The following is a 17,389-nucleotide window of genomic DNA, read 5'->3' on the forward strand; positions in this document are numbered from 1 at the left end:
AATGAATTTCTCCACCACCTCATTTAATAATCATTCATACACTTCGTAATGTCACATATTCTAAATATTCCTTCCTTTACTCATGCCTCCTTATGTCAACTTCCCTTTACCCCAGTTGTAGAACTTTCTCATTTCATGCCATGAGTTTAGTTGTTTTCTTAAATAATCCCATTTTCCATTCTTCTTTCTTTCCTTTTCTTCTTCTTCATACAGACAACTTCAAAAGCCTTCAGGCCATACGTCCTGTGATTGATATTTGGGCCCAGCGCCTCCCTGACATTGACCAGGACCCAGCAACCCTTTGGGATGATGTGATAAGCTCTCGGTCAGCATTCCATTCCCTCATACGCATGCATTCGGTCAAGTTCGTGAACTTTTAGACAAACTATTCTCTGCACGTGATATATATTACCTACCTTCTTTTACAGCTGAAAATAACTTCCTCAACGTAAGACAACGTGGTTCTAATCTCGCAGTTTGGTAAATCTGATGTTTTGCTTTGCTAAATTATTGGGTAAATGGGAACTTTGTCATAAATATGCCAATAATTATTTTTGTCAGGGATTTGCTCAATTTTTTTTTCTTCTTTCCAGTTCAGTTTTTGTCTAGAGATTTGACACAGCCCAAAGCAAATTTTAATATTTCACTCTTCTTGTATTTTAACTTTCTATTCCATATTTATATACTTTCAATTGTGATGATCGTGTGTGCATTACATTTTTCCAAATTGAAAAAATTGAGTTCAGCTGGGTGGGTATTAACTTACCGTATTTTCCAGGGTACAAGTTGATATTCTCCCCGCCCCCCCGCCCCTCCTCCCCCAAGACGTCCAGACCTCAACTTGTTCTCAGAATCGACTTATCTATGTTTTAACACATTGAATTGCATAAATGGGAAAAACATTTGCAAACTGATATTGTCTGAAATAAATTGTATAATTGATAATTTAAAACACACTACAGCAAGTTTTCCACTTAACGTCGTGGATGTGCTCCTAAAAAGTGTGACGTTAAGCAAACCAAGATAATCCCATTGACGTACTGTTGTAATGGGGGTTGCGTTCCCAGGGCACATTTTCGGTCAACCTGACATAACTTTAACCTCACTTAACTACATATTAGAGACAAATATTAAACAAATCAATGAGAAACAAATGAAACATGCAAATTGGCAATTAAATGAACAGTTGCAGGGGTACTCGCCAAAATGTATGGCCAAAATTGCTTGTCGGGTCGGGAGAGGTGCACGTGTGGAATGGAGGGGTTGTTAAGAAGGTGCAGGGATAGTGTCATTTTCAAAAGGTCAAATTCTGAAAAATGCAATTTTGGGCACGTTTTTAAACGTGACTTTCCGTATATGCAATCAACATTGGGAGGCACATGAAATATGCGAAATATTTTTTGGATTTTACCCTCTGGTTCATTCCAAAATGACACTGCTCTTGCACCTTCTTACCATGTGATCATAACTACCAAGTTTGGTGAATTTCTGCACAACCGTTTAGGAGGAGATAGTGTGCAGACGGCTGGATGGACGGACGGACCGACTGAGCCGAATTTTTTTCAAAAAGCGTGGGGATAAATATTCGGCACATTTGGTTTTAAAGGAAAAACGGAATCGATTGCCTTCTTTTTACGAGCAATCCTGAAAGGTCTTGTGTTATTTTAGAGTATGTGTGCACTTGATTGACAAGCATGCATGGAGCAGTTCATTTGTAAACATTCATCATCATCCATCATCATAATCATCAGCAACATCATCATCGATTTACGGCCATTTCCATGCTTACATGTGTAATCCGACTTTAGTAATTCGTTGGATTGGGAATTTTCCCAATATAGTCAGATTGAGAATTGTTCTGATGTAAACATTGAAGAAAGCAAATCACAAAGTTGTAAGGGATACGTGTAATGCTGTGAATGAGATATTGAATTTTGAGTGATATTGACTCCAGGATGTCAACTGTTTTTCTCATTCCTCCTCAGGTGTTTCTACCTGGCTAAAATCAGAGCACGTTTTGCAACTGACAACACTGAGTGCACAAATCATCAGCAGGATTTACTCACTCTGGATTCATTGATCAGTGACTTGCGATTTAACATGGAACTTGCCATGGTGCAAAGTGCTACTACCCAGGTACATATAATTATATAAATCAATGATAACTCCTCAAAAATTAAATATCAGTGCTCATGTTTATGCACAAAATTTTGCATCCCCAACAAAGTGAAAGATGCATTGGAGAGAATAGAAAGAAGAGATGCCAGTTTAACAGCAAGATTTCAGCATTCAATAACTGCCTCCCCTATCTCATGCTTTTTTCCTTCCTTTTACACACGCACACACACACGCACGCACACACACCTTTTTTCTCTGTCTCTCTGCATCTCTCTTTCTACATCTCTCCCCCCTCCCCTCCATGCTCTCTGTCTTTCTTACCCCCTCTCTGCTTTATTATGCCTGATGGAAGGCTTTGTGTTGCCAAAGCAGTCTCATGTCAAGGATTGCACTACATCATTTACCTGTTTTGCCTTCCTAGCAGTTGTCCAAGCAGCAACTTGTTCAGGATGCTGGCAACAATCACCTACTTTTTGTGGAAAAGACAGTTATTTATGTCCACTGACAGTAATCAATGCTGGCAGATAAATCACTTGATTGATGCCCCATCCGATCGATATCACACTCATTGATGCAATGCTGCCCCTGCATAGTACCAATATGATAGTTTATAGTCCGATTGGGAATTGTACCCAGACTAGTGAGACATCTCAAAGATGAGGGTGATACCTCTGAGCCATCTTTCCAGACCTTCAGGTCTGTTGGCCTGGCAAATGTCTCCACTTTTTGAGTGGGAATCCCATTGTCTATTGATCTGGATGTGATGAGAATGGAGCATAAGAGGCCTCAAATTAAACATAATGTTTCGGCATGCTTTAACATATATCCACTCTTGTCTTTATCTTTGTGAACTCTAGGACAAAGCAAAAGCACATGTACGAATGATTTTACTTGATCAAATCCATTTGGGTCTTGATGAAAGATGATGTCGAAATGTTTCATTCCAGGAAATTATTTGATCACAATTCACAAGCTCAAGGATATTTTATTAGAGCTTGATTTTTGTATGTCAAATGTACACTTTATTTTCGCTATCAATTGAAACTTTAAAAGTCTTTGAGAGTGCAAGAATTCTAGATATTAACAAGCACACATTAATGGCACAAAATAATCACTCGATCTGAAGTAAGTTTGCTTCTTTGCTTTTACAACTTTGTTTTGTCCAACAGGCAAACCTCGCCCTTGCAGAACTGCGGTTAAATCGACTAAAAACAGAGATGCGTTGTAATGTTGGACGCCATACCCGCTGGAGCAAGAGTTACGTGGCAATAACCAATGCTCAGGCTGCGACGCTGCCTCCTCCCAAAAGCCTTGAGACTCTTTTGCAAACCTGGAAGATGCTGGGTAAGCCACGCATTTTGTGACATTTCTCATTGTCATGATAATTTGGAGCCTTTTCTTTCAAGGGAATTGAATCCATGATGCCAATTAATCACCTTGATCGTTCGGAGAAGACATTAGTACAATTGGGATGGATAACTTGGAAAGCACTGTGGTTTTGTAAAATGTCAAAGAGCACATTGTTACAATCATCTGAAAAAAATCTTCCGTCCTTACATCCTCGTCATCCGTAACCTCTTTCCTTCTCCCTCGCCCCACCATTTTAGGTGTATATTTGAGCCTTGGCAAATGTAATTCTTATTCCGAATGGAAGGTCAAAACATCAGACCTTTAATGCATTTATCGGACAGTTCTCCACCTGGTTGTGATTTGTGGTTTCTGCAATTACGTGATCTTCATAGTTTAAAAAAACCTTTCATGATTTTAATATTTTACAATACCTGGTGTTTCATAGCCTGGTGCTATCATATCAAGGCTTAACGGTTAAAGTGGCTGGTTTAAGATATTAGGGCCTTGAGTTCGTGGCCCTGTCATGCCGTTGAAATAACACCAGGTGGGTTCACTTAGCCTGTCATTCTTCCGAGGTCGGCAAAATGAGTACCAGCTTTTCCTGGTAACGGGCACTGCATCAGCTGCATTCCAGAAAATAGAGACTGCATATGAAACACCAAAAACAACATACTGTTACGGTACGCGGTTAAGGATGGTATGTTTGCCGAGCGGAGGCTCCGCGACCGAACAGTTGTTCCCCGACTAAACCCGATTCACCCAAACGTTGGCCGTATCGCGCCACAGATATTCAATGGGGAAAAGACTAAGACGACGAATGCAAAGAGGAAGAAGAAGAAGACGTACAGAAGAGTAACGGGGTTTATTATTTACACACACATAAGCAAAAAGAGCAGTCACGATTATTTACAGGTGACATGAAAACGCAGGTGACACAGTGAAAATTACTAGCTTATACGGACTTAATTACCTACCCAGGACAGCACGAACAAAACAAACTCACGTACGCAAATGGATGGAAGGGTAGGAATCGTTTGGAGGGATGAGCAGGTGGAATCACAGGGCACAGCGAGCAGGTCCACTCCGGGCGGGAAGCGAGGAGCCGGCAGCTCCTTGTATTCGGCTTTACAGCGCACGCCGGCAGGGTCACTCGGCTGGTTGAAACGGGGCTGGTTGAAGCGGCTCTTTGTCAAAGGCTTTTCGTATCTCTCACGCAACTCCGGTGCAACTCTGAACACTCTCCCGGTGGACTGCCAACCCTCTTACGCACCTGGACTCATCTGCCGTATCTCTGGTGTAGCTTGTCCCAGCGATCGTCGCACCCTTCTCTCATACCTTCAGCGCGGGTCTGTCACGCCCCCTTCGGTTTCGGTACCGCCCTCCTCCCCCGTGCTCTGTTTCGTGACCTTCTATGGTAATCCCACGGCTTGTCTCCTTATTTGGGCATGGCGCCGACGGCACGCCCCTCGTGGCGAGCCACGGACTTGTTTCCTTATTTGGGCATGGGGCTGAACAGCCCCGCCCTTCGTGGCGCGCCCTGGGCTTGCCTCTCCCTGGCGACCCCGCCCCTCCTGTTCAAACAGAGCACGGAGCACGTATTCACTATAGCAGCGAAATGAGAGGGTGTGCACCCCACGCTTGTGAACTGCTTTACCCACAGATGGAGAGTTTGGCTGGGAAATGGAATGATTGAAGGGGAGCTATTCTTAATTGATTCGGTGCAATGGAGTGTCATTCTAATGGAAGACAAGGCCTTACTCTAAAACACATAATAAGATATAAGCTACTGAACAAGGGTTTTATCGTGTCCTTCAATGTGGTGTTTCATGGAATTAACTACCGAGACGCCCTTTTTACCTTTACACAACTCTGGAGGCAGGAGGGGCCATATCCAACCAATGTTACACAACAATTTACCACTACAATACACACAATCCAAAAAAATACAATCCTCATATCCGCAGCACTGCACCCTCCTCCTCTTAGGCACGAACCGGGCCTATAACTTTATTTAGTGTGACACATAGGTGTAGTTCCCTCTACTTTTAACCTGACCCTGCGTGCGACAGTTTTAAAACATAAATAAATATGTCCCGCTGCTCCATTGCACCCTGCCAAACAGACTCACGCCCACAGCTAACCGAATTGCGGAATGGTCTTCAAACTATACACTGACGGTGGGGAGCATTATTTACAATTGACGCTACTTTTATTTACAAAATTAACCCAGGACCTGTAATTGTTCTTTCTGGGGGGGGAGACAGTCTGCTCTGCATCAATGCACCATGAAAGCACCCAAAACGCACCAACACACCCTCAAGCACCAATCGGTGCCCAGTCATCATAGTTCATGAAAATAAAAACAACAACCCCTAACCCTGCAGGTGGTCTCTTGCTCTTCGGCTCCCTCTGCTGGCTATTATTATTTTCTTCCAGATGTTGTCTTTTTCTTTCATTTTCTTACTGGCGGCCTATTTGAACTGAAAATGAAATGCACCCAACGTGTCCTTTTTTATTTATTTTATTTATGGCCCACAGAGCCGACTAGTGTGGTTCACCTGTGGGGCATCGGTGCCCTGTGGCCAAGGTCCGCCAGCAAGATTTCAGGCCCTCATGGCCGGTTCCAGCAGAGGGGCCATGCCCCAACCCATGGGGTCCATAAGTGGTGCTCGGCCACAGACATGTGGTCCATAATGTGGTGCATCGATGCAGACAGCTGGTTCTGGGAGTTCCGGGCGCACAATGGCCGACTCACGCACGCTCCCCTCGGCGCCCAATGGCGCACAGGTCATGTGGGAGACAAAAGGGGCGAGAGACAGATGAGCGAGGGGTAAGGTCACAAGGGTACACATCAATAAGGCAATGCAAGGTGAAGTGCGTACGGAGAGCGAAATGAGAAAGCTCGTCCCTACCGTACGGCACCCCCCCCTGTCACCTACACTACCCTTGCCCTTACCCCATATGTACAAAATCTACACATTTACAAATTCGTCGCTACTGTCACGTCTTCCCCATATTTCCCCTATACCAAATTTGTCTCCACAATCCCTCTAGCCAAAATTTGCCATCACCCAATTCATCATCAATCCTCATAAGGAGGAAGAGACGGAACACAAAGCACAATGTCACACCCACGTCATGATGCGTCTCACATTCCAACATTTGCATCAATAAAAATAATTAAAACCACCTGGCATGGTGTGGAGTACCTGTCACCTCAGGTGAGTGGATGCAGATGGTGCAAGGAGATTCTTCATCCTACCTACCCTCTAAATGACTTTAACACTCTTTACTCTACCCGGGGTCTTCCCCTGCCAATCCATTGGCCAACTTACACTATGGGTTCTAAAAACCAATTCCCATTGACCAAACTGTGGTGCTTCTCAATTTGGGGTCTCACTCCCCCGATTCATCTCCCGGTGCCCTTGCACAATTTCTGGGCTGGGTCATGCAGCTCTCCCAGCAGGTCTACCCACCTGCACACCTCCACCACCGCAGTTGCCACCCGAGCTTACCTAGCTCCTCACCCTAACCTAACTAACTGGGGAAGGCCCCTCCTGGCTCTGTCACCCCTTGGTGCCCTCTGGCACTGGGCTACCCGGGTCCGTCCTCCGGATCCTCAGACCCCATTCACAACTACCGGCTCCCAGAGCCCACCTGCGGCCTCACCTGGCCGACATCCTCACAGTGGTGGAGTGCCCAAACCAACTACACACACTAACAGGCTACACGCCCAGCCATTTCCACAACACTAATGCACCCATCCAAATACCATTCTCTCACCCGCACCACAGATGCCAATATCCAACCACAATTTACCTGTACCCTCTACCTAACACTTACACTACCCGCCCCGGGTGTTCGTGATGGGGGTCCACTCTTCCCCCATTCACACCTTCGCACCATCCACTCCACTCCACAATTTCCACCATACTCACTCCACAACCATCCATTCCAATACTCCATATATCCCATACCATTTATTCCATACACCTGTTCCTCATACCTGTTGTTGCACACCTGTGCACTCACACCTGGTGCCACCTGCACCCTCCTCCTCTTCCTGGACCATTTGTTCAACACAACACACATCACCATCACTCCCTCATACACTGCTCCACACACCTGTCTAGTTGCACACCTGTGCAATCACACCTGTTCCTCACACACTTTTCACAATACACTTCCAATCCTCAAACACACACGGCATCATCTCATCTAACTACTCCCCTCTGGAACTTGCGCTTCCCAGTCGTCCCTTTAAACTATTGCGCTCCCACGTCATTATCATCCACTCTAATCTACCTGCGTCCCCACTACAGGTGTCATTGTCCCTAACTAACCTTAACGTTACCTAAGGTCATCTCTCTAGATCCCTACACACGATATATCCTAACCCTCCCGGGCTAGTTTTCACTGCCATAAACCCCATAAACCTAGTGCTCCTTTGCCCCCCACTGTGAGGGATGACAGGGTTGCCATCCCACCCACATCGGGGACGTTCCACTACCAATTTTGCTCACCAAATTTCAGCCAATCAAAAATTTGCCAATCACTCTACCAATCCTCTGCCAATCATCACTCTGCCAATTCTTTGCCAATCATCAAATTTTGTTTTTCTAATTTCGGGTCCAGACCACTATCCTCATCATTACAGTCTACTTACTAGATCCTCTCGGTGCGCCAATTCACTTCTAAAGCTCGGCTTCGTACAGCCGAGCAATGAATGCGGGTTCTTTGGTGCCGGCGGCTGGATGCGTCCGACACTCGGTGCAGGGAAGGACGCTTACCCGGGCCGAGATCCCACGCACCACCTCGGCACGGAGCCATCCAATTGCCTGATCTCGACCTGCTGGAACGTCTCAACAAAAGGGGGTCGCCATGACGACCCTTCCTATCGGGCTGCCCGTTCCGCCTAGCGGAGCACGGACGCGGCCGTTCCAAGCGCGGCCCAGCGTGGATCACGTACGGCGGTCCTTTCGAACCCGCCGTGGTTCGGATCCCCGCTGGTCCTCGCGGCACGCGAAGCTGCCCGACGCGCACCGAGGGCCCGATTCGGCTAAATGTCGTTCTAACCGCTAACCCGGTTACCGTCGATGCCTCACCTGCATGCTTACACCCCGCAGCCCGTTCCTTGCTCATACACCCAGCTGTTCCCGTGCTCCTTGTCATTGCACCTTCTCTTACACACCCTGGTACACTCATTCCGCTCACAGACTTGGTCACACACCTGACCACCAAACACCTTTGCACACACTCGTCGTTCGCACACCTCACCAACACACCTCTTCGCGCCCCCTCCTCGGTCACCTCCTCTGTGACAATCACAGGTGTGCTCTCACTCGCACACCCAACCACGTGCCTCACCACTAATTCCAGCATTCATTCCCATACATGCTCTACCAATACCATTCCAGGTGTGCTTCCTTCCATTCCAGGTGTACATCCTCTCTCACCTGTCACAACCAACTCACGCTCCGTGTCACTCTCACTACTTTCACCACCACTCTTGACAGCGCACTCACCCTTACTCTCGACAGCGCACTCTTTCCTCACGCACCTGTCCGTTACACACCTTTCTCGCGCACCCTCTTGCGCACACTCTCCCGTTACATCCTCTGTAACACTCACCACAGGCGTGCATTCTCCCTTACTCTCGACCGCGCACTTTCCTCATGCACCCGTCCGTTACACACCTTTCTCGCGCACACTCTTGCGCACACTCTCCCGTTACACCCTCTGTAACACTCACCACAGGCGTGCATTCTCCCTTACTCTCGTCCGCGCACTCTTTCCTCATGCACCCGTCCGTTACACACCTTTCTCGCGCACCCTCTTGCGCACACTCTCCCGTTACACACTTCACCAACGGCCTCTCACGAACACCCGGGTCCAAATCAACCCCCAAGCCGACTGAAGCTCCCCTCACATCATGTACATTTCCACGTATATCGCCACTCACCTTGGCACCTCGTCTCCGCACCTCTTTCACCACCTGCAAACTCTTTATTTGGTTAGTGAGCACACCATTATGAGTTGAGCACCGACCTTGTACATATTCCATCACCTCCTCCTGTATTTCTCTTTTAGTTTCTGTCCGTCTCTTCTTAATTTCACTCACCTCTTCTTCCACCTCCTTTATCTTTTGCTTCACCTCTTTTATTTCCCGGTGCGTCTCCTCTATCTCGTCCTCTAAGGCTACCTTGACCGTTTCTATGTGCGTCCTCACCTGCCGGTCCTTCGTCTCCATTACCTCTGTCACCTCGTCCAACCTCATTGTCAGTCCCTCACGTACCATCTGACATTGCCTCTGTGTCGCTATCAAGTCATTTTTTATGTCGTTTTGTGTCGCTTTTAACCCTCCTAGTACCGCAGTGTTCCTTTGAACCTGCTCCGTTAGTTCTTTTTGTCCCTCCGTCAGCTGTTCCACCTCCTCCGTCAGATCTTCAATTCCCCCTTGTAACTTTGCCGTCCCATTTCTCACCTCTTTCTCTATACGCTTTTCACCTCGCTTTACCCTCCTCGCGTACCCCCGAAACCTCCTCACTTACACCTCGTCGTATCTCCTCCTTCATCTCCTCCCTCTCTTTTGTAGATGCCGCCCTCATCTGTCCCAATTCATCCCTCTGAGCATCCAGTTTGGTTTCTACCCCGATTTTCACCTCCTCTATCTGCTCTCCCATTTGTTTAATTTCTCGGGCGGATTGCTCCCCTATCTCCCGCAATTTGTCTTCCATCCTATTTTCTAACCCCCTCAACCCATTTTTCACCCCCTTTATCTGATTCTCCTGGGCAGCCATTCTATTTTCCACCCCCGTTAACCCATTCTTTACCTCTTTTATCCCGTTGTCTAACCCCTCACCGGTACCCCTCGCTTCGTCCCTAATTACCCCCAATTGCTCACTGAGCCCTCGCTTCGCCCCTCATTACCCCCAATTGCTCATTCTGAGCCCTCGCTTCGCCCCTCATTACCCCCAATTGCTCATTCTGAGCCCTTGCTTCGCCCCTCATTACCCCCAATTGCTCATTCTGAGCCTCCATCCGGTTCCCCAATTGCTGACTATTAGCCCTCATTTCGTCCCTCATTTTGTCCATAAGGGCCCCGATTTGTAGCAACAAAAGGTCCGAATCCAACGGCGGCGCTGCTACGGTCGCGGGCGCGGTTAAATTTGGTGCCGCTACACCCACGTGCGCGAGGACGCCATTTTGTGCGCCTGATACCCCCTCAACCACATCCTCCATATACATTTCCCCGAGGTCCTGGGTCGATTCTACCCCATCTATCTCTCCCACCGGCATCCCGTCACCTTGACCAGCCATGGCGCGATTTCAAAATTCGGGTTTTGTAAAACAAAAGCAATTTCGGTACTTTGTAATTTTGAGCGCGTTAAACACTTCAGGTCCGAATCCCACTCCTGACACCAATTGTTACGGTACGCGGTTAAGGATGGTATGTTTGCCGAGCGGAGGTTCCGCGACCGAACAGTTGTTCCCCGACTAAACCCGATTCACCCAAACGTTGGCCGTATCGCGCCACAGATATTCAATGGGGAAAAGACTAAGACGACGAATGCAAAGAGGAAGAAGAAGAAGACGTACAGAAGAGTAACGGGGTTTATTATTTACACACACATAAGCAAAAAGAGCAGTCACGATTATTTACAGGTGACATGAAAACGCAGGTGACACAGTGAAAATTACTAGCTTATACGGACTTAATTACCTACCCAGGACAGCACGAACAAAACAAACTCACGTACGCAAATGGATGGAAGGGTAGGAATCGTTTGGAGGGATGAGCAGGTGGAATCACAGGGCACAGCGAGCAGGTCCACTCCGGGCGGGAAGCGAGGAGCCGGCAGCTCCTTGTATTCGGCTTTACAGCGCACGCCAGCAGGGTCACTCGGCTGGTTGAAACGGGGCTGGTTGAAGCGGCTCTTTGTCAAAGGCTTTTCGTATCTCTCACGCAACTCCGGTGCAACTCTGAACTCTCTCCCGGTGGACTGCCAATCCTCTTACGCACCTGGACTCATCTGCCGTATCTCTGGTGTAGCTTGTCCCAGCGATCGTCGCACCCTTCTCTCATACCTTCAGCGCGGGTCTGTCACGCCCCCTTCGGTTTCGGTACCGCCCTCCTCCCCCGTGCTCTGTTTCGTGACCTTCTATGGTAATCCCACGGCTTGTCTCCTTATTTGGGCATGGCGCCGACGGCACGCCCCTCGTGGCGAGCCACGGACTTGTTTCCTTATTTGGGCATGGGGCTGAACAGCCCCGCCCTTCGTGGCGCGCCCTGGGCTTGCCTCTCCCTGGCGACCCCGCCCCTCCTGTTCAAACAGAGCACGGAGCACGTATTCACTATAGCAGCGAAATGAGAGGGCGTGCACCCCACGCTTGTGAACTGCTTTACCCACAGATGGAGAGTTTGGCTGGGAAATGGAATGATTGAAGGGGAGCTATTCTTAATTGATTCGGTGCAATGGAGTGTCATTCTAATGGAAGACAAGGCCTTACTCTAAAACACATAATAAGATATAAGCTACTGAACAAGGGTTTTATCGTGTCCTTCAATGTGGTGTTTCATGGAATTAACTACCGAGACGCCCTTTTTACCTTTACACAACTCTGGAGGCAGGAGGGGCCATATCCAACCAATGTTACACAACAATTTACCACTACAATACACACAATCAAAAAAAATACAATCCTCATATCCGCAACAATACCCATGTCTCTTTCTTTTCATGACTGTCTCACTTTTGTTGCTTCCTTTCACAACAGAGAATTGCAGAAATGATGCCAATTCGTGCCCGGCAGCTCAGTCTAATCATTATTGCCTGGTTGCTGCCACCTACCAAAACATTTCCAGCATCTTGTTGCGTCACCCAGAGTTACCACAAGAAAATCTCAGCAATTTGCTGCAAGTGCTCTTTCATGATACCAAAGCCAAGGAGACGAGCACCTTGCAGGTCAGTAATTTGCAACAAGCCCTGCAGGGATCTTTAAGCTTCAAATCCAGGGTCAAAGGTTATATGACTCACTAACTTTGCTGCCATTTTTGGAACCTCACAACCCCCTCAATTTTATCATACTCGAAGCCCATCTCTGTTTTATTTGACTTGTTCAATGTCGACCTCAGATAAGAGCAGATAATATAAATGTACGTTATTAGATAAGAGTAAATGCTAAAGAGAATGGAATTTGTTTGGAGCCAAAAACATTTTTTTTTTATGCAAGAGTAAGGGGATCCCAATGTGTACCCCGATTTAGAATCGGTACACCGTATCCCTGCGCATCCATTGTAAGAGGCGACTAAGGGTTGGCGTCAGGAAGGGCATCCGGCCATCATAAAAACATTGCCTCAGACAGGGAACCATGATTGTCATGGGGCCCGCAAGGCTAACCCCCGCTTTTCCCTCTAGCGGGGAAAAATGGCCTTAAAACGATCATTCATTCATTCATTCATTCATTCATACAAGAGTAAGGGGACTTGGGTGGTAGCACCATCCTATTTATTCTGTATGTACCGTGCAAATGGCCCCAGAGTAGAATCCACACTGAAGAAGTCAAAAAAGTATAAAGTAACAATGATTTCATTGGCTCGTTGCACATGTGACCCTATTTGAATCACTGAATATGAAATAGTGGGTGTTTCAATTGTGCTGAGAGTTGACTGTATTAATGTTGATTTGAGACAATAGATGGTGTGTGTGTGTGTGTGTGTGTGTGTGTGTGTGTGTGTGTGTGTGTGTGTGTGTGTGTGTGTGTGTGTGTGTGTGTGTGTGTGTGTGTGTGTGTGTGTGTGTGTGTGTGTGTGTGTGTGGCGCGCGTGTGTGTGTGTGTGTGGCGCGTGTTTTGTGCATTCCTTTTTTCTTCCCATGTCTATGCTGGGTATGTTTTAATTTTTTCATGCATTAATTATGTTAATTAATTTATGATAATTATTGTTTCATCCCGATAATATATCCAGATATTCTAACATAAAAGCTGTTATACTCCTTTCAACCCTTTAATAGTTGCTGAAGACCAGTTTTTGATGTACATCTTTCATTTTTGAACTCTAAAATTTCTTACCTCTCACACTTTTACTCCCATTTTCATTATTCCCTCTCTCCAAGATGGCGGATGTACTACTTCGCAAAGCTTTGGCCACCTACAATTTAGCAGCAAATGCTATTCCAGAAGAATATGTAAGTGGTATTTCGGCAGGTGAGCATAATGGACGAACAGAATTGGCCAGAGGAGGGGGAGGAGGAGGAGGAGGAGGAGGAGGAGAAGCGAGCGATTGCATTGTTCAGGCTTCAGAAACCTACATCAGGCTCGCCTCTTTTTGTGATGATTTGATTCGGCAACATGAAGAATCAGACTCAGGTCAGTTTTTTTTTTGTTTGTTTTTTTTACCTGTCATTGATGAAGGAAAGTTGCTTTGTGTGTGCAAATTATCTTGTTCTCTGTGCAGTAGTGCCCTTGCCCGAACCAGTATCATCGCTGGCGGTCCTGGTGATGCGTTTCTCATTGCGTGCCATGCGTTTGGGTTCTCACGAGGCACGGTTTCGCTTTCCTCGGCTCCTGCAGTTTCTCACCGCTTACCCAAACCAGACCTTTGACATCATGATTGAAGAGGTAGACAAGCTGTTTGTTAATTTTAATTGGTGAGAGAAGGCAAACAAAGGATCGAGAAAAGGACATTATCCAATGTCTTATTTTGTTGATGTTTCATACCTACACATGATCACAGATTATCCTTAACACCCGTCAGTGTAACATCCTATTTTCCTTTCATGCACGATGTGGTTAAAATACAATGAAACTACAGCTTTCTTTTTCTTTTTCTTTCCTCATCAATGGTTCAGGCACCCAAGATGGCTTGCTGGCAGTTCCTGCCCTGGCTTGGACAGCTAGTGCCCCTTCTAGACCGGGCTGAAGCACCAGCCGTGAGAGGGATCTTGGACGCAATTGCCGAGGCGTATCCTCAAGCACTCGCTTATCCCTTGCGTATCAGTAGCGATGGCTTTCTTTTTCCAGATACACAAGAAGGTCAAGAAGCTCATGCATATGTGGAGAGGTACATTGGGAGAGGGATAATTCACAGAAATTTGTTGAAGACCAAACTAATTATAGACAGATCAAGGTTAACAACAAATGTTGAACAATAAAGGTGGTGGTTGGATGGGGTGGGATGCTGAAATGGAGGCTCCTTGATGTATTTGAAAGAAATGCTTGACTTCGAGCACTACAAAACGGGCAATACATGGTCACAGTAAACTTCAGAACAGAGAACAGCAAACCTAGGAACAGGTGGCAGTGGAAAATAACAGATCACCGTTTGTCTTATTTAGCATGCCTTTCTGTGCATGACTCATGATGCTTAAATACATAGCTCATGATGTTGTTTTGTTGATGATGATGCTCATGATGCCCAGAAATTGTGTGTTGATTTGTCGATTGCTTACCAATGTCCTCATTCTTCTAAAGGCTCAATGACGTCTCTGATATGTCGTTGTCCTGTAAAACAGCATTTCCATATATCTTTTCCATCTTCCTTTAATTCCATCTGGGTCCACAACGATTTGTCCCACTTCATCCTTCAAGCAACTCACCCCCATCACATCACACTGCTCTTTCGCTCTCTGCTTTGCAATCCTTAATACTTCTCTCTGACCCTCTTCCGAATCCAAGCGTCCTCCGACCATTTTCCTACATGCCTCCTGCGCCTTTGCTACCTCTTTCTTTGCAGCCTTCTTGGCTGCCTTATAACTTTCATGCTCTGCTGTTTCTGCTCCCGTATCCTTCGCCTTCTGCCACTCCTTGAACTTCTTCCTCTTCTCGTCAATCCTCTTTCCAACTTCATCATCCCACCACCATGTTTCCGAGTGCCTCGGTGGTCCTTTTGTCCATCCACACACCTCACCAACGGCTCCCAACAGACTAGCTTTCTTTGACATGCAACCACTTTCAAGCTCAACCACATCATCCTCGACCCTACTCAGCCTCTCTTTTAATGCCTCCCTTACTGTCACCTCTTTCAACCTCCACACCTTCATTCTCGGTTGGTACTTCACCCGCCGAGCTCTCCTCGCACCTTTCACCCTTATGTCGCAGACAACCAAGTGGTGCTGTGAAACAGCCTCCTCCCCCGGGATCACCTTTGTGTCCTGGAGGTGCCCCCTATCTCGCCTACGCACCATCAGGTAGTCAACGGTTGTCGTCGACCCACCTGACTTGTATGTAACAAGCTTATTATCCTCTTTCTGGAACGGAGTATTACAAATCAACAAATCAGCTCCATCAGCAAACTCCAAAATCCTTTCACCTTCTCCATTTCTCACACCATATCCGTAACCCCCATGAACTCCCTCAAAACCATCCATACTCCTTCCCACATGTCCATTTAGGTCTCCTCCTACCACAACAACTTCCTCATCTTTCACGTTTTCCATCAGCTTCTCTATCGCACACCAGAACTTTTCCTTCTCTTCATCGCTCCGACCAACCTGTGGAGCATATCCCGAGATGACGTTCACCAAGAGCTTTCCAATCATCATTTTCACCATCATCAACCTAAAACTCACTCTAGTCACACTCACCACACTGTCTACAAACTCCTCAGAAAACAGGACACCAACACCATTCACGCCCTCCAGGCACCCTTGCCACACAAACTTGTATTTCTGTCCCTGCCTACCCTTCACCATTCTCACACCACTTCCCTTCCATCTCGTCTCTTGCACACAACATATGTCCACTCTTCTTCTGACCAATACTTCCACCACTTCTCCTGATCTCCCTGTCATTGTCCCTACATTCCATGTCCCAAACCTCAGAAACCGGTCTCCAGTTCGGGCTGTACCCTGCCCATATGTAGTTGTAATTGTCATGGTTCTCTTTTTGAGGCAATGTTTTTTATGGCCAGATGCCCTTCCTGATGCCAACCCTCTTAGTCGTCTCATACGACACACAGGGATACGGTGTACTTATTCTAATCCAGGGTACACAATGGGGAACGTTTAAAAACATGGAAATTCTGGGGGGGGGGGGGGGGGGGGGGTGGCGTCAGCATCACGGCTGCGGAGGCCCCATCAGCACCACCCCACGGCGGCCCAGTCAGCACCACACCACGTTGGCCCGGTCAGCACCACACCACGTCGGCCCGGTCAGCACCACACCACGTCGGCCCGGTCAGCACCACACCACGTCGGCCCGGTCAGCACCACACCACGTCGGCCCGGTCAGCACCACACCACGTCGGCCCGGTCAGCACCACGCCACACCACGTCGGCCCGGTCAGCACCACACCACGTCAGCCCGGTCAGCACCACACCACGTCGGCCCGGTCAGCACCACACCACGTCGGCCCGGTCGGCCCAGAGCCTGGCGCGAAGTCCAAGGACATCAGCACGTCATCCAAAAACAGCTCCGGTTGGTGTGAACCACTCGGTCAATGGCGCGAACCAGGTCACACCCCGACATTTATCACTACTTCAAATACCTAAAATTAGAATCAGGTGCACCAGCTCAGGTGCAAATGATTAGAACATCTTTGGAGAGGATCTCGGAGGAACCTGTCTTATTTAAACCTCAGACATTTCGTTTGGTTTACTGTTTGTTGTTGAAGTGTGGGGCGTCATCATGCCAAGATCAAAAGAGCTCTCTGAGGCCTTCAGAAAGAAGGTTATAGATGCCTATGAGTCTGGGAAGGGATTTAAAAAGATCTCCAAACAATTTGAAATCGATCATTCGAATGTCCGGAAGATCATCTACAAGTGGCGAAGATTCCAAACAACTGCCAACTTGTTCAGGCCAGGCCGCCCCAGCAAGTTCAGCCCGAGAGCAGACCGCAAGATGCTGAAAGAAGTCTCGAAGAAACCCAGAATGTCATCACAGGACCTACAGGTAGCTCTTGCCACTGTTGATGTCAAAGTGC

General features: G+C 47.4%; 1 protein-coding gene across 3 annotated transcripts in view; it reads left to right on the forward strand.

Annotated features, from left to right (window-relative positions):
• Nucleotides 1–17,389, forward strand: part of PRKDC (protein kinase, DNA-activated, catalytic subunit) — a 334,330-nt gene that overhangs the window by 277,005 nt on the left and 39,936 nt on the right. Inside the window, exons 67-73 of one of the 3 annotated variants that reach the window (XM_068112798.2) lie at nt 214–325; nt 1,986–2,136; nt 3,288–3,462; nt 12,247–12,434; nt 13,584–13,836; nt 13,925–14,088; nt 14,319–14,530. In XM_068112798.2, coding sequence (XP_067968899.2) covers nt 214–325; nt 1,986–2,136; nt 3,288–3,462; nt 12,247–12,434; nt 13,584–13,836; nt 13,925–14,088; nt 14,319–14,530 — 1,255 coding nt within the window. The remainder of the gene's footprint in view (nt 1–213; nt 326–1,985; nt 2,137–3,287; nt 3,463–12,246; nt 12,435–13,583; nt 13,837–13,924; nt 14,089–14,318; nt 14,531–17,389) is intronic. The other 2 variants (XM_068112799.2, XR_010984003.2) reach the window with 2 other exon arrangements.

Source organism: Myxine glutinosa, chromosome 4 (genome assembly GCF_964187855.1).
Source record: "Myxine glutinosa chromosome 4, kmMyxGlut1.1, whole genome shotgun sequence".
NCBI classification, from domain to species: Eukaryota; Metazoa; Chordata; class Myxini; order Myxiniformes; family Myxinidae; genus Myxine; species Myxine glutinosa.